The sequence below is a fragment of the Caretta caretta genome, chromosome 2, assembly GCF_965140235.1.
Source record: "Caretta caretta isolate rCarCar2 chromosome 2, rCarCar1.hap1, whole genome shotgun sequence".
Lineage (NCBI taxonomy): Eukaryota > Metazoa > Chordata > Testudines > Cheloniidae > Caretta > Caretta caretta.
This window is the reverse complement of record NC_134207.1, coordinates 24751525-24769598: the sequence shown is the minus strand read 5'-3', so window position 1 is coordinate 24769598 and position 18074 is coordinate 24751525. Positions and strand designations below refer to the sequence as shown.

The 18074-nt window shown below is 43.9% G+C and overlaps 1 protein-coding gene across 3 annotated transcripts in view; it reads left to right on the top strand.

Moving 5' to 3' along the window:
• COL14A1 (collagen type XIV alpha 1 chain) overlaps positions 1-17001 on the top strand; it is a 171493-nt gene extending 154492 nt beyond the window's left edge. For 2 of the 3 annotated variants that reach the window (XM_048841565.2, XM_048841563.2), the window contains 6 exons: positions 127-162; positions 626-692; positions 1852-2040; positions 13606-13683; positions 14557-14712; positions 16061-17001. In XM_048841565.2, the coding sequence (XP_048697522.2) occupies positions 127-162; positions 626-692; positions 1852-2040; positions 13606-13683; positions 14557-14712; positions 16061-16380 (846 nt within the window). In that variant the 3' untranslated portion in view covers positions 16381-17001. Of the gene's footprint in view, positions 1-126; positions 163-625; positions 693-1851; positions 2041-13605; positions 13684-14556; positions 14713-15543; positions 15973-16060 lie in introns of those variants that run through there. The other variant, XM_048841564.2, reaches the window with a different exon arrangement.
• The last annotated feature ends 1073 nt before the right edge of the window (positions 17002-18074 follow it).

The following is an 18074-nucleotide window of genomic DNA, read 5'->3' as shown; positions in this document are numbered from 1 at the left end:
GTTCTAAAACTGAGTTGTTTACCTTCCTTCTTTTCACTGTAATACTCTAATATTTGGAGATTCAAACATACAGTACTTAGAACTAGAGAGAAAGGTAAGAATTAACTTTGTTTAATCTTTTAACAGGGTGCTCCTGGTGCAAAGGGGGAAAGGGGTGAGCGGGTAAGTACTCTGTAGCCATATTCAACAGCCACAAATACATTTCAATCTGACCTTCTGTCCCATAAACCCCCCACCGCAGTAATTTACATTCACTCTACTCATAGCTATGGTGAGTTTAGATCTAATCTGACAAACTTTTCTTCTTCACTAATCTCCGTCCCTCTCCCTAAATTTTAATAAAATTAAAAAAGAAAGTAACAATGTGCGTGTATCAGTGAGCATATCCCATGATCTTCTTTTGTGGTTACCATCCCCAGCCTTTTGTTTGTTGTCTGAAAACAGGAGTTTCTCATTTCCAACTCTGTTATCAACATCCCTGGGCAAGTCCCAGAGGTTCTCTGCCTCATTTTCCCCATCTGTAACATAGGGATCATAAAGACATACCTCCCACAGGCTCTCTGAGCACATTCAAGATAAAAGTGCTATAAGAGAAATGTGTGGCTATGATGGTGTTGTTATCCAGGGTGACATTCAGTCCCAGGCAATGGTGCGTGCGGTTGCTCATCAGGTGTGTGAACAGCTCATCCAAGGTAAGTAGATCAATATCTCTTATGTTCGAATTTTAGGTGGCTGTTTCTACAGCCATAGAATAGATCTGTAGCTGGTACGAAAACAAAAAGCCACCAAACAATACCTACCCTCTACTGTTTCAGAGTAGCAGCCATGTTAGTCTGTATTTGCAAAAAGAAAAGAAGTACTTGTGGCACCTTAGAGACTAACACAAGTACTCCTTTTCTTTTTACCCTCTACAGTGTATTCCCTAGGCCACCGAACAATGCCTGCCCTCTAACAGTGTATTCCCTAGGCCACCGAAGAGTACCTCCCCTCTAACAATGTATTCCCTAGGCCACCGAACAATGCCTGACCTCTAACAGTGTATTCCCTAGGCCACCGAAGAGTACCTCCCCTCTAACAATGTATTCCCTAGGCCACCGAACAATGCCTGCCCTCTAACAGTGTATTCCCTAGGCCACCGAAGAGTACCTCCCCTCTAACAATGTATTCCCTAGGCCACCGAACAATGCCTGACCTCTAACAGTGTATTCCCTAGGCCACCGAAGAGTACCTCCCCTCTAACAGTGTATTCCCTAGGCCACCGAAGAGTACCTCCCCTCTAACAGTGTATTCCCTAGGCCACCGAACAATGCCTGCCCTCTAACAGTGTATTCCCTAGGCCACCGAAGAGTACCTCCCCTCTAACAGTGTATTCCCTAGGGCACAGTGCCTACCCTCTAACAGCCTGTACCCACGGCCACCAAACAGTACCTACCCTCTAAGGCCACTGAAGACTACATACTTTCTAACAGAGTATTTCCTAGACAACCAAACAATACCTATCCTCTAGCAGCGTATACTGTATACCACTGAACAGTATCTACTCTCTAATAATATATACCCTATGCCACCGAACAGTGCCTACCCTCTAACAGCATATACTTGGCCACCAAAGAGTACCTGCCCTCTAACAGTGTATATTCTAGGCTACCTAAGAGTAGCCTATACTTCTCCACCCACAAGTACACACTTTATCATCACCACAACTAGCATATATCACAGACCACATTCTTAACTTCTCCCTCTTAGGACGAGAGCCTTCCAGCACCCCTTTCACCAACCTACTCCCTTCAAACACCCCTGAGCCAGATTATCCACTTTGTCCTGAATTTGGTGGAATCTTTCCCCCCACAGGTCACATGGCCAGATATAATTCAATTCTGAACCAGATTCCAAGTCAGTCTGTCTCAGAACGAACTATCCCAGGACCTCCTGGCGAGCCAGGTCGACCAGGATCTCCTGGGTCACAGGGAGAACAAGGAGCACCAGGAAGACCTGGATTTCCAGGCAATCCTGGCCAGCCAGGAAGACCAGGAGAAAGAGGTAGGCTGAATACTTAAAATGTATGGTAATATATATCACCATGTTGCCATAATATGATTACTTTACTTACCTGACTTAATTTTAACATGTGAACATAGTTTTCTCTCTAGTTAAGAGCTGGTCCTAAGCTGCAATGTTTGGGTAACACTGAAAGCTATGGAAACTGCCAATCACCAAGTTAATGCAACCTTTTACAGAGTGTGATTGGGTAGAATCACATTTGGGATTGATACAACCGCTGCTAAGGATTGATGATCATATGAAGATGTACATGGTGCAAGAGGTTTGCCTTTTTGCAGAATTCTGGGGTTGTGGAAGTTTACAGCTCCAAACGTGTTTCATTTTGAAATCTGGTTTTTGCCCTCCACCCTGCAAATGAAGGCACTACTGTATAGTCAAAAGAATATCAGCTTCAAAACTGGTAGGTTAGTTCTGGGGAAAAGGTAGAATTTTCTTACTAAATTTGAAATGAATTAGACTAAAGGTTCCTAAATTATAATACCATAATGACACACATTGATCAGATGGGGAAGGAGTGTACTGTTTGAGACAGGAGGGCAGGATCAGGGTCAGATGGTGAAAAGGCGAGGATAATGAAAAAGGTGGGGCAAAACAACAAAAAATTAAATGAAATTTTGCAGTTAACCAGCCACTTGCCAAATTTCCCCTTCATCCTTTTACCTATATTTATATGATGTCCCTTTGCCCCCTCCTCAGTCTGTTTTGTCTAATTAAATAGCAAACTCTGTGGGGCCTGACTTTGTTCCAAACTGTGAGACATCTGGCATGCTTTGGTGTACTTTATAAATAATAACAGTAGCCTCAAAATGGCACTGTGAGACTAAATCAGTCAGTGACTGTGAAATGCTTTGAGATCCTCACAGGGAAGGCACTACTGAAGAGCCAAGAATCATTGTTCTTATAATTACAATAACCAATAAGTGGCATTTTAAAAAAATTGGTCCAATGGCTGTTCACATTCTGGAGCTTAATAGGTCACGTGTCCTGTTTGGTAGTCAGAAAACTAATATTATATTGTTCTGAGGAGAACACTTTTGAGTGACCTTTGAACTTGCCACCCTTCCTCCCCCACAAGTCTCTAAGCCCTCAAGGCCATAATTCGAATGACCCTACTGTAAGAGGAGATGAGATTTAGAGTGCAAGCTTGTCAGCGATGGATTTCTGTGCTCAAGATGAACGATAGACATTGTTCCAAGCTATCGGGAAAGAGGGAGGAGGGGACAAGAATGGAGGGAGATGGGAAGATGAAACAAACAGGGGACTGACTGAAACTGGATGAGTGAGAGAAAACCAATGTGGGCTGCAGGAGAGCTGCCTCCATAATGTAAATCTTTGCACCATTTAAACAGTTTCTTAGAGTATGCAGAAATCGCACAGGGGTTAAGCCCATTTATATTAACAAAATGAAGGACAAATAATGCTATTGATTGTAAAAATTAATCTGCAAGAAACAGCACAGACAAGACAGCTAGTACAGAAATGATGGAGAACTTAGAAGTAATAGTTATTGATGACAAAATATTGCCCAAGAATGAGGCCCCCCCATTCATTATTGCTGTGGATGCAACAGCTGCTGCAGCAGAAGATACACTTTGGGAGGGAGCTTTTGTTAATTTGGATTTGGAAATAAAACAAGGCTCCATTAAGCATGCTGTCAACCACTGTTAGTCCTCATAGGCTTTTACTAGATGTGATGAATGCCAATAGTTGATACTGTCTCAGTGTGCCCACTGGCTAAAACTAGACTGTTTTAAGGATTGGGATCAAATGATGAGCAACTGCAGATATGGTGTCCTTCTGAATGGGCAGTTCAGCAAAGCACACGCCCTCAAGGATGGTCTACCTCAAGGATCCGTGCTGGCTTCTTTACTGTTCAACATCTACATTAGGGACTTACCCAACACAATTTTGTGTAAGTTCATTTATGCTGATGACATTGCTCCTGCTGTATAAGGCAAAGCACTCTCCGCCATCGGCAATGCCCTCTCCACTGACCTCAGGATAATGACAGAATATTTTCAGTACTGGAAGCTCCACCCCAACTCCTCCAAAACCTTGGTAGTAACTTTTCACCTAGACAACAAAGCTGCCAAGAACAACGTAATGTCATCTTTTTGTGGTCAATGGGTCTGAAATGAGCCCTTGGATGCAACCTCAGAAAGACAGTTGACTCTTAATCCCCATCTGGAAAAGATACATGAAAAGATAAAGGCAAGGTCTAGCCTTGTCTGAAAACTTGCAGGCACAATATAGGGTGCCGGTGCACCCACACTTCGAACAGTGACTATAGCACTGGTATACTCAGCCACTGAAGATTGTGCACCAGTCTGGGTGGGCAGCTCACATTCAAAATCTCTGGATGTGCATCTTAATTCCATGATGAGAATCATAACTAGAACATTAAAATCAACACCTGTTCAATGGTTGCCCACTCTTGCACATATACCCCTATCCAAAATCTGGAGAGACACAAGTACAGCTCATGAGTACAACGAAACTGTTGTCAACCTGAATTTACCAATTCATGAGGCCCTCCATAACCTTATGAAAACACATTTGAAATCTTGCACGCCTTTTGGGGATTGAGTTAAAGCTCTTAAAGTGTCCCCATTCAATCCTCATCCACGTTGGAGAGAAATCTGGGATAATGCTAATGTCCCAAACACACACTTGACTGCCAACCCCACAAAAGAACTTCCAGGCTTCAACCTGCCCTGGAATCAATGGTCCACATTGAACCATTTTAGAACATTGCATGGCAGATGCTGTCATCTCTCACACCTTCGGGAGATGACAGGCAAGGCACAGTGTGACTGTGAACACCAGTCAGAAACTGTAGGCCACATTTTAAATCAGTGCCCGCTTTGGTCGTTCGCAGGTGGCATCTCAGACCTACATCAAGCATCTCCCAAAGCTGTCTCACTTAATCTGGACATAGTCACTGGAACATCACTAATTGTCTCTCTCATGAAAGAAGAAGTACTGTCATGGGGAGAAACTACTGGATAGTAAAGGACTCTTTAATCTAACAGAGAAACAAGAACCAATGGCTGGAAGCTGAAGCCAGAAAAAATCAAACTAGAAATTAGTCACAAATTTCTAACAGTGAGGGTAACTAATCATTGGAACAAACTACCAGTGGAAGTGGTGGATTTGCAATCTCTTGATATTTTTAGATTAGGTTGGGTTGCTTTTCTGGAAAATATGCTGTAGTCAAACACAAGTTATTGGGCTCAATATAGGGGCAACTGTGTGAAATTTAATGGCCTGTGCTACACAAGTTGTCATACCTGATGATCTAATTGCCCTTTTAAACTCTATGAATGTTTGGATCTAGGAATTCCACCCCCAACAGAAAATTCTGGAGAAATCTTCACAAGATGGCATTTCCCCCTCTTTGGCTCCCTCTTATGAGTTTTACAATTGGAGGAGGCTGTCTTAGCCTTAGCTTTTACTCAGGAAGGAATTTAGATCACAAGCAACCTGAAGTAGATTAATTTTCCTATGCTCTGCTGTGCTGTTTTGGGTGTTTGCCATGCAGATGACTTCAGTGAGAGTTTGCCTGAGTAAAGACTAAATAAAATCCAAGTGAAGACCTCAGAGTTTAGCCCACAGTGTACATAGTTTTTCAGTTTGAATAGTCATGTTTCAAATTTGCCATTGCTTATTGATATAATTTCACCTGGTGTATATGTGTATGTGAAGGAATAATAATTCAGTGTGGGAAGAGTTGTGGTTTGAAACCTCTTGTGGCAGTTGCTTTCTGAAGCACCATATTATTGCTGGCTTAGTGTAAGCTTAAAATGGGGCTTATACTAGATAACCACATAGATTCCAGATGTTTACTGCAGGCAAGTCTTTTACAGTTTTCATGAACAAAGCAATGCACTCGTGCAGACTTTGCCTGCTGCATGTGCCAGCATTTGCTTCCAGAACAAACACGTACTACTATTGTTTGCAGTGAGGCAAGGTGGGTAAGGTAATATCTTTCATTGCCCCAGCTTCTGTTGGTGAAAGAGACAAGCTTTTGAGCTACACAGAGCTCTTCTTCAGATCCAGGAAAGGTACTCAGAGTGTCACGCTAAATACAAGGTGGAACAGATTGTTTAGGCTCTGTCTCCACTTGCAGAGTTTTTGCGCTGTCAGTTTCACCAGTGATAGGGAACTGGTAAAAGAAAAGCGCTGGTTTGTGTTCTCACTTACTTCCACAGGCGTCAGATCGTGTTCACATTTGCAGGACTTCCATCGCCGATGAGAGCAGGGCACTGAGGGCAGCTATCCCACAGTGCAGCTCTCTCCATTTTGAGGATAGGTCTTGTGGGGGGGAGGGTGATCGTGGGGCATCCTGCGTCCCTGCACAGCTTCCTCTCCCCAAACACTGATCAGCTCCAGTAGCTCAGCATTGCCTCAAGCAGGGGATCCTTTGCTCCATGGAGCAGCCATTGTCACCTGGCCAGATAAGTGAGCACTTGCCAGGAAAACAGGAAGGGGAGTTTCAGAGTTCCTGGGGCTTTACAGGGAGAGGGGCAGACGTCTGTTTACCTGGTGTCAGAGCAGCAGAGCTGCTAAAAGCTGTGTAAACAGGAAGAACATGTCTTCACTTGCACATCACCGCAGAAGTATCACTGGTAAGAACTGAATGCCTCTCGTGGAGGTGATGTTCTTTTTGTGGTGAAATTCTGAGTTTCACCGCAAAAAGTCATTGGCAAGTGTAGACACTTCCACAGTTTTTGCACAGAAAAGGACTTTTTGCACTTTACATGGCAAGTGTAGACATGACCTTAGCATAAGTGATTAACATGTTTTCTAATAGACCATCCAAGCTGAAGTGGCCTGTTAACACCTCTGCAGTCATAGGACAAAAAAAGGGGAGTTAGTGGGTTACAGACTGTTATAATAAGCCATAAATCCAGTGTCTTTTATTGAGATATAGTGTTTAATGTCTAGCAAAGTTATGAATTTAAGCTTCCATGCTTGTCTTTTGAAAGTGTTGTACAGGTTTCCTTTGAGGATGAGGATTGAAAGGTCAGATATGGTGATCCACAGGAGATAGGGTGTTTTTGTCTTTTATCATTTTTCTGTTTGTTCACTTGGGACTGTAGTGATTGTCTGGTTTCACTCACATAATTGTTATTGGGGCATTTAATGCACTGGATGTGATACATCACATGTTGTGATAGGCATGTGTAGGGTTCATGGATCTTGAAAGGGCCCAGGGATCTTGGGGAGGGGGGGTATTGATCATCATAGCCGTGGAGGAATGTCTGCAGGTTTTGCATCTGTTATTATGGCAGGATCTGGCGAGACTTGGAGTTGGTGAGCCCAGGGAGGAGCTTGCTGTGGGGAGCTTGCTTCTAATGATGAGCTTTGAGAGGCTGGGAGGTTGTTTGAAGGCCAGAAGTGGGGGTTCAGGAAATATTTCTTTCAGGATGTGGTCCCCATCAAGTATGGGTTGTAATTGTTTGATGACACCCTGTATGGGTTCCAGTTTGGGGTGGTAGGTGATAACTAAGCCCTGGTCTACACTAGGTGGGGGTTTCAATCTAAGTTACGCAACTTCAGCTATGTGAATAACGTAGCTGAAGTCGAGTACTTAGACCTACTCACCGTAGTGTCTTCACTACAGTGCGTCGACTGCTGCTGCTCCCCTGTCGACTCTGCCTGCACCTCTCGCGGTGGTGGAGTACAGAAATCGACGGGAGAGCGCTCGGGGGTCGATTTATCCCATCTAGACTAGACGCAATAAATCAATCCCCGCTGGATCGATCGCTGCTCGCCGTTAGTGGGTGAGGTTGGAGCAGGGGTGGGCAAACTTTTTGGGCTGAGGGCTGCATCTGGGTGGGGAAATTGTATGCAGGGCTGGGGCAGGGGGTTGGGGTGTGGAAGGGAATGTGAGGTGTGGGAGGGGGTGCGGTGTGCAGGAATGGGCTCAGGGCAAGGGTTTGGGGCAGAGGAGGTGTGCGGGGTGTATGAGGGGGCTCAGGGAAGGGGGTTGGGGTGCAGGAGGGGTGCAGCATGCAGGAGGGGGCTCATGGCAGGGGTGCAGGAGGGGTGCAGGGTGCGGCAGAGGGTTGGGGTGCAGGAGGGGTGCAAGGTGCAGCAGGGGTCTTAGGGCAGGGAGTTGGGGGGCGGGGTCCAGGAGGGGTTCGGGCTCTGGCCTGGCGCCGCTTACCTAAAGCGGCTCTGGGGTGGCAGTGGCATGCACTGGGGCCAGGGCAGGCTCCTTGCCTGCCTGCCTGCCCTGGCACCATGCCGCGCCACTCCGGGAAGCAGCTGAAACCACGTCCCTGGGAGCTGCAAGGTGCGGTGCCTGGAGGCAAGGGCAACGCACGGAGCCCTCTGCCTGCCCCCACGCCCCGGGGCCTCAGGGACTTGGTGCCGGCTGCTTCTGAGAGCGGCACGGGACCTGTGGCTCCACAGGGGGCAATCCCACGGGCCGGATCCAAAGCCCTGAGGGGCCGGATCCAGCCCGCGGGCCATAGTTTGCCCACCCCTGGGTTGGAGGGTTGTTTTTTTTTTTCTGTATTGAAGCAGGTTTTCTTGAGGTATTTGTGTGGCCCATTCCATGATGCAATCTACTTCTCTAGTGGGGAGTCCTTGTTTGATAAAGGTACTTTTAAGTGTGTTAAGGCAGTGGTTCCCAACCAGGGGTCCGGAGCCCTGTAGGGGACTGCGGGCAGGTTTCAGGGGATCTGCTAAGCATGGCCAGCATTAGATTCGCTATGGCCCAGCACAGAAAGCCAATGTCCCGCTGTGCAGGCCTGCAGTCTGGGGCCCTAAGCCCCACCACCCAGGGCAAAAGCCGAAGCCTGAGCAACTTAGCTTTGCGGTGTCCACTGTGGGGAGGGCCCCAGGTAATTGTCCTGCTTGCTACCCCTTAACACTGGCCCTGGCTTTTATATGCAGAAAAACAGGTGTTGTGGCACAAGTGGGCCATGGAGTTTTTATAGTAGTTAAGGTATGTATCCTGTATTTTTTCCTTGGAGCATATTCTGTGGTATCTGAGTGCCTGGCTGTAGATAACAGATTTCTTGGTGTGTTTGGGGTTGTTACTGGATCTGTAAAGGTAAACATGGTGATCTGTGGGTTTCTTGTGCATAGTTGTCTGGAGGGTTCTATTGTTGATGTCAATTGTGGTGTCCAGGAAGTTGATGCTGGTGCAGGAGCGTTCTAGACAGAGTTTGATAGGTGGGTGGTGGTTCTTGAAGTTGAGATGGAAATCTGAGGGATTTTAGGTCATCAGTCCAGAGAATAAAAATATCATTGATATATCATTGGTTTCATGGTGTGTTCATCCAGAAATTCTTCCTCAGTGTGGCCCATGATGAGGTTGGCATACTAGGGAAGCATCCAAGTACCTATGGCTGTTCTCATGTTTGGACAAAGTGTTTGTTGTTGAATGTGAAAATTATGACTGCAGAGTTAATGAGCCACTTCACCGTGAATGATCTCTGAGAAAGTATGTTAACTACCTCTGCTAAACTGTCTGTTCCACCTTGTATTTAGCTGTGACACTTTCCCGGACCTGAAGAAGAGCTCTGTGTAATCTTGATAACTTGTCTCTCTTACCAATGGAAGTTGGTCCAATAAAAGATATTGACTCACCCACCTTGTCTCTCTCATGTACTACTGTGGCACTTTAAATGCATTTGCCTTGCTGTAGTACCCACAACAAAGCTAACAGAGTGCAATGGAGGGTTTAGTCCCCTTTTTTTGCAGCTACCATGGCACATCAACTGTCTCAGTAATACCTAGAAAATATTTTGCATTTGGAATCCAGAGCTAAAATTTGGCACAAGGAATTCATTTTTAAAAGCAGGAGGAATTCAGCCCCTGATCACGTAAGTATTGTTTAGCATGCTTCTGAGGCAGGCTCCCACAGGAATTAACATGTGGGTTGTATCAATCTGGGACTACTTCCCACATATACCATACAATAAAACCATTCACACAAGGTGTCTCATAGCATTTCACAAAGAAATTGAAGGTTACATAGTAAGCAAATGCTAGATTTCAAAGAGAAGTCTTCAGCTCAGATGTATGAAAGGGATAGAACTTCAGGAGCCCTGAGACCAGCAGGCAAAATATTGCTTTGCAAAGAAGTGCAGAAGAAAGAACACTGGGGTAAAATTTTCAAAAGTGCCTGAGTGACTTAGGAGCTTAAGTCCCATTGCCTTGCAGTAGGATTGGGGATTCTAGGACCTAAGTTACTCTAAGAATGGGACTTAGGCACTTTTGAAAATTTTACCCTGGCCATTTGTGACTTTAAACAATGGGATAAATGCTAACGCCTGTTCTAAGGAGCTTAGTAAGCTGAGGGAAAAATATCAAATAAGCAAAACAGAACCCAGCTGTTGGTCATGATAAGAGCAAGACTTCAAAGATGAACATGACATCATCCTGGAAGCCAGTGTGAGGACTCTGGAGTAGGAGTTGCATGCTAAGTGGTCAGAATCCTGGCTGTTGAGTTGCTATGATAGTTTGCAGATACATTTTGGCAGGCAATTCAGGAAATGAAGAATTACAGTAATCAAGTCTAGCTGTTATAGAGGCGTGAATTCCAATCTCCAGGTCAGGGCTGCAGGGATTGGGGTGTACTCTGGTAATATTTCTCAAATGATAAAAGGAACATTTGGTAACACGTTTAACACGTTCTGACACAGGCCTTAGTCTAATGTTACCCCCAGATGTAGAAGAAACGGCACTGCATTACAGCCATCAAGTGGCGAGGCGGCCACAGGCACTGAATTTAATTGCTGCACACAGCTAAAAAGAAGCATTTCATTTTTAATGGTAGTGAGTTTTTAAAAGATTTTGACTTCCATAAATTCATGGGTGAGACATAAAGACTTAAATCTGCAAAGGGATTTAGGCACATAATCCAAAATTTCAAACTAATCCCTGCTCAGCTGGTGCCTTACATTCCCTAGGTGCGTACATTTCTGCTGGTAAAATCCCCAAGGTGCCCAAATTTCTACTGCTGGGCACATGCACAGCTACCTTGGTCCTGATGCCCGAGTGCCTAAGCCCCGGGGGGATCCTCAAACTAGGCAGTGTCCCACCTATCAAGCATAAGGCCTTGCACAAAATGATGGTATGGGTAGTGGAAAGTTTCAACAGGAGAGATTGAGAGAGACCTTTCCCAGGGTACTCCTATAGCCCAGTGTCTTGGGTTCCAATCTCTGAGATGAGACTTGGGTTCAAATCTCTGCCCCACATCTGGTAGAGGGGGGATTTGAACTTGTGTGTGAGTGCTCCAACCACTGGACTAACAGTTGTAAGGGGGGGCTGCTGGATCCTGATTTATTATTTATTTTATAGAAAGGATTTTGGTGCCTAACTCCATGAGAAGCGTGTGACACTATCTCGGGGTGCTCAGGACTGAAAGACACCCTGTTACTAACCTGCCTGAGAGAGAGACTCGTTTGTGAATAACTAGTTGTGAGGTCCCTGACACCACCAGTCTGTTAGCCACCAAAACAACATCCTCAGATCTCTGCCAGCCCCTCCTTTGCCTTGCAGATAAATAAGAGGTGCGCCCCAAACCCTGACCCCCTCTGAAAGCATCCCCCTGTAGTATCCAGCCCCTGTCACTGGACACACTAATTTACCAGATTCCCTGTTCCCAAGGGAATAACCATAGCTTAATTGGTACAACTCAGGATTAGGTCTTTTAAAACACAACACGACAAAGATATATTTATAGTGAAACAACCATATGTTTGTTGTCAAAGATAAAGATTTAAGAGCTACCGAGTAAGGTTAGGTTTCAGAGTAGCAGCCGTGTTAGTCTGTATCCGCAAAAAGAAAAGGAGGACTTGTGGCACCTTAGAGACTAACAAATTTATTTGAGCATAAGCTCACGAAAGCTTATGCTCAAATAAATTTGTTAGTCTCTAAGGTGCCACAAGTCCTCCTTTTCTTTTTGCGAGTAAGGATAATAGAAACAAAAATAATGACATACAAAACAAGAAGTATAACATGCTTCTTAGAGTCTACAATTCATTTTCTTTAAACAGTCTAAAATTCTTGTCTGACATAGTTTCTCAGTAGGGTGACCACCCAAGCTAATTTTAAGGGATGCTCCTTGACCATTTTAAACATTAAATGGCAGTTTATGGTAATTGCATTGTATACTTGAGGGGAGTAAAAACATACACTTGAGAGCAAAATACATGATATGTGAAGGGAAATGGTGTTTCCTTAAAATGTCCCTTATGTAAAACACTGTCCCTTATTTTTCATGTGCTTTCCCCTATTTCCTTCCAGTAAAGGTGGTCACCCTATCTCTCCCCTAAAGCTTTCTTGCTGTGTTTCCAACCAGGACAGGTTGGGAATCCCATTTTCATTAATGTAATCACACTGCCCAATTACCTCCTCAAGTGCAGGATAACAGGGTGCTGTCCCTGTCCCCCAGGTATAGTCCAATATATCTTTGAAGGCAGCGCACCCCCGAGCCCAGAGAAAGCTCTTTTCCCCCTGCTATTCTCCTCCTGTTACATCTCACCGCCTTCCATCTGCCTTCAGCTCAGAAGGGTGATTGTGAATGAGCCAATACTCAATTTATATTTCAACAGACAGACCATTTCAGCTGGTCTGGCAGGAAACCAGTTTTTCATTAGGAATAATACCTTGATACAAACAGTCAGGGCATTCTGTCAGTGTATAGCTATAACTTTTTTAAACCTCAGGATACTGAGCTAGTTGGACCATTATTTGGACCTAGTATGGCGGTTCTTAGGGTATTTTCTTATGTTGGGATAGCTACTTTATAGCAAGTGTATGAAAGGATGCTCTAGGTGTAGTTCAGGAGATATTAATGTAGGGCTTTTTCTAGCCTACTTGCTATGTGGTCTCCTGTGACATAGATCAGATACTGAGTTGATGTTTTCAGGGCAGTTCAGCCATGTTGGAAAGGGTGGGCGTGGAGGTACCTAACTCACCTGCTGTGGCAGGAGGGACATCAGAGCTGCATGGAACTGGCGACCTCAGACTGGGCCTTATTACCTGTTCTTGGGACCAGATTCTGTGCCTTCTTTCCATTGCTCTTAAAGGGGCTGCAGTGGCCCCCCTGAGGATTCCTGCCAGTGCAAGGGTGGTATAGGACCAGCACAGGCCCTGCTTTAGGGGCAGGGAGTTGGTGAAGCACAAAATGGCCTGGCTGTTCTGGGCTGCAGCGCACTACAGAGACAGCTGTGGCTAGCTGGGGCTTGCTCTTAATTTATTCCAGAGGCTGCATTGGAGCAGACTGGAAGTAGCGAGGCGCAAAGCCACCTTTGCTGGCCCCCTGCTGCACCTTCTCTGCTGATCCTCCGGGGCAGTGTGGCCTATGCTTCCTCTCTTTCTACCCTGCTGGTGCCATACTGGCAGCAGGCCTAGGAAAGTTGTGACCCCCCTTTGGTAGACTGTCTGTAGCAGGAAGGAGAGCTAGGATCCCCCACTTTCAATACCAAACACCAGTCTGTGGAAAGATGACTGAGACAAGCAGCCAGTTTATAAAGACCCATGTTAAAGCTGTTGTTCTGATTGTTAATATTTCAATAGGTTTACCAGGCGAGAAAGGAGAAAGAGGCAACCCAGGTGTTGGAACACAAGGGCCCAGAGGCCCACCAGGGCCTGCAGGTAAAGTTATCGTTCTCCAGAGCTCTTAGGGTTAACACACAGCTGTAACCCATCCTAGTATTTGCAGGCCAGTTGAGATTCTCCGGGGTCTGTCTAGCTCCTTGCAGGCTTAGGCAGCAGGACCCTTAGTGTCCCAAATCTACGTTGGGCACCTCAGTGTCACAATGCTTGTGTCATGACATCACAACCCAGCATAACATGATGACACTGTGTCAGTCAGACACATATTCTCCCTTTGCCTACAATAAACCACTTGTCCAAAGGACATGTGCTTTTGTGGAATAAGGGATTGATGACCAGGAGTGGCTATATTTGGTTTCTTATTGAAACATTTATGACTGCTGGAAAGGTTTATACTTAGTTCACGATAAAATATACAGGGTGAAATCCTGGCCCAATAGACATCAATGGAAAAAACAGATTTGACTTCAGTAGAGCCAGGATTTCCCCCACTGAATATATTGCTAGAAAGGCAGAGTATTCCAGGTGTGACTAACCTCCCCGAATAGTTACCTGACACTTGGTGCAATCTGCTGAGCCTTGACTGCAAAAGATTTGCTTATCAGAAGTATTATAATAAACTTTCAGGATAAAAAAACTCTCTGTGGTAGGGATGACTTAGCAGTATCCAGAGAGGATGTGAGGCTTAGCAGCAGTAGGGTAATCACCCAAAACTCTTCCCAGTTTGCTGGGGGAGTTTTAAGGAGTTCCCAGGAATCCCTTCCTCTTTAGTTAAGCTGTCTCCCTGGGTATTTACAGCACTCTCGGAGCCATGGTATCCTAGCAGGTGCTTCCAGTGCTGCCAGGATGTTCTAAAGGCAGTGCTTTTACTGAGGATGATAGTTATTTGTTTCATGCATGTACTTTATGCAGGACCTTCTGGTGAAAGTCGAACTGGCAGCCCAGGGCCACCAGGATCTCCAGGCCAACGAGGCCCAGCTGGTCATACAGGTGTTCCTGGTCCACAGGGTCCTTCTGGCCCACCTGGTTACTGTGATCCTTCTTCTTGTGCTGGGTATGATGTGGGAGGTGAGTACATTTCTTCAGTGTAAATAGTCTTTATCCAGCCTTTAGGAGTCAGCTTTGTAGAAGGGGTGGGATGAGAAGGAAGTGTAGTGCCTTTACCAACAGCCAAAGTAAGATGGAGGCCTTTGATAAAACCTTGCATTAAAATGTGATACCCCTTGAAAAGCTATGGGTCTATTTCTGTTCTAATTTATGGATTTACACTAAGAGAAGAGTGTAACAGAGTAAGAAACAAGAAAATTCACATCAAATCCAGAAGGCCTATACCATGAATGAAGCGTATCAGTATTGTCATGTGTGTGTTTGTGGCACTGTCCGATTGTATGCGTCCACTACCTGTCAACTGAATGTTTTATTTGTTGAGTCTCCATTTTCTAATGTTTGTGACAGTGGAGTCTTGTAGTCTTTGAAACATATTACCCAATTTCCTCATTCATGTGCTTCTATATAGCATGAAAGCATGAACTCTACTAAACAAAAACTACTGTAACCTGAAAGAAGGACGCACGTGCTCATCAATAACCAATGAAACAATCCAGAAAACAGGATCTTTTCTAAAATCCCTTCTGTAAAATTTAGGGATCCTGTATTGTAATATTTTCCATTATAATATATAGAGGCAATGGAAGGAAATTAACAGGAATTATGACACAGTCATGATACTGGACTTTAATTTTAATTTTCTGTTTTAGTAAGCTATTAGTCACTACAAATGTAATACATGAGACAGCTTAGTTTGTATGTTTTACTAATCTGTATGTTTTTGTTGTTCGTCTCTTCCCATCCTTTTCTCCTCTCTACCCCCACCCTCTATTGTTCATTTCCTATTTTAAGGCCCAATCCCTTACAATGGCTTCCACTCCAGAAGGTGAAAGGCTCATTCTGGTTGCATTTTTCCTTTCATTTGGCTGAAGGTCAGAAACGATACTGAGCTGCCCTATACTTTACATCAACAATATTGACCGCCACTAACAGACTTGGTGTTACTGCTGTATATGCACTTAGCTTCCTTGTCCTGTTAAAATTAAAATTTGCCTGACCTTTTCTGTCCATTAATGATAGATTCTAGGACATAATTGGAATCTGATAAAGCAGACAAATTGCTTTAATATATAATAAGCACAATGGTGTAATTTTTGGTGATGATTTCCAACTAACTTGGCTGTCGAGTGGTAGGTTTGTTTCCAATCTCTCCTGCTTATTGTGTTAAATGTTTTCAGTTTCTTTTTGTGAATTAAATGTATTGTATTTAAAGAGATGAAATATTCCAATTTCCTAATTATTACTTTAATTTTCTGCTCCCCTCCTTTTGTGCTAACCATATAAATACTCTCGCTGGTGGTGGGTCAAGGTGGATACGGTGATGCAACTGATCAAGACATCCCCGTAGTGCAATTGCCACATAACTCCTACCAAATCTATGACCCAGAGGAACTTTATGATGGTGAGCAACAGCAGTATATAGTTCCTGGGTCCTACCCCCAACCAGCCCAATATCCCCAGTCCTCCTATCCAGAACCTCATCTTGCTCAACCAGAGTTTACTCCTGTTCAGGAAGAGATGGAAGCCATTGAAGTGAGATCTCCTGGAATTAGTCGTTTCAGAAGGCAAATATCAAAAAGAAGTGTGAACATTCCAATACGTAAGAGGGCAATTAAAAAAAACACTTAAGGAACTGTTAAAAGGGAAAATTTATGTGCATATATATTTAGGCTTGTGTCCAGTTGCCTAAATTATCATAATGGAAAATGGTTACAGGCTCATATGTTAAAGGGAAAAAAATTGTACACAGCCACCTCAAAAGAACAAATAATGGTAATAATGTTGCATGCCAGAAACTATTAGTATTTTAGTGGGTTGGTGCTAGAAGATTAAAAGGTCATTTATAGACCTTTGAGACTCTTGTGTACTGTTTGACACATTATTCAAACTGTATCTAAAAAAAAAAGGCATCACAATAGCTGGTTTAATTAAGACAATTCAGAAAAGTTAATTCAGTAGTATTTTGCTGTCCATGTTTCTCCATATGATTTGTTCCATTAATATTTTGATAAATTGTTTTCTTAACAGAGTAACCTTACTTAATTCACCACTGAAGACACTGCATATTCACTAGGTTTCCTTATACCTGGCTGTTACATCCCTTCACAAAGAAGTCTTATGTTAATGGAATTTTTTTCACAGTATCTATTCAAAATACACAAAGTTATATGGGAACATGCTGATAATTTATTGTGAACCTATTTCAATTGTTTTGTATGCAAATAAAAGTTGCACACTTTTATAAGTAAACATTCCATTTTGTTGATTTTAGCTCCAAATATTTGGACTAAACTTCAGATGGCAGCGTGTAAAGGCAGAATATAGACACTTTCTCAATACAACACTTAAGGACCTATTATTTTTGCCTTCATTATAGTATCATAATGACAAAAGAAGTAGGATGGGACACTTGTTTGTTTTGCTCTACAAAATGCACACAGTTGAAATTAAATTTGTATTTATTACTTGAAAACTACTAGTGTAAGATGAAATATGAATAAGACAACAGAATGTGAAATATACAGCACGTGGACACTGGATATTGCATATGGGTACCAAATTAGTAGCAAAGGACTGGAATCTGTAACTGCAAAACAACTTGGTCAGCTAATCATGGCACAGTGCAACCACTCAAGACACAAATCAATTCACATACTACTATACTTTAATCTATAATAATGCACATAAATGTAAAAAAGGCAAATATAACTCAAATCAGAGTTCTGACCAGAGTAAGCAACAGTTATGTTAATCTTAATGATAAAACCTCTTGTAGGATTTAACAAAGAGGAAGTTGCATACCTTTTAGTAATTGGAGGTTCTTCAAGATGTGTGGTCCTTACCTGTGGGTAGTCATGTGCTCCATGTGCCCAGAGTCGGGAATTCTGAAAGCTGTGTCTGCTGGTGCCCTTTATCTCCTTGGTTGGGGGCACAAGGAGAGCAAGGGTGGGGAAGACTGACCACTCTCCACTCCTTTCTCTACCACGAAGCAGAAGATGAGCCAAAGCAGATAGGATGGAGAGCAGGGAGTGGAATGCAGAGAGGGACCACACATCTCAAAGAACCTCCAGTTAATCTTCTCCTCTTCGAGTGCTGGTCCCTATGTGTATTCCACTGTGGGTGACTGACAAGCAGTACTCAGGAGGTGAGGCAGTTGGTCTGTCCTGGCCTTTATCTACTTTTTTGAGGCATGAGGTTAGGAAGAACTCATTTGTGGACCAGTGAACACTGCTTTCAAAAATTCTCCAGCTCCGTGGGTACCCACAGTGGAATACACATAGGGACTAATGTCCAAGGCTACTTACAAACCTCTCAGAAACAAG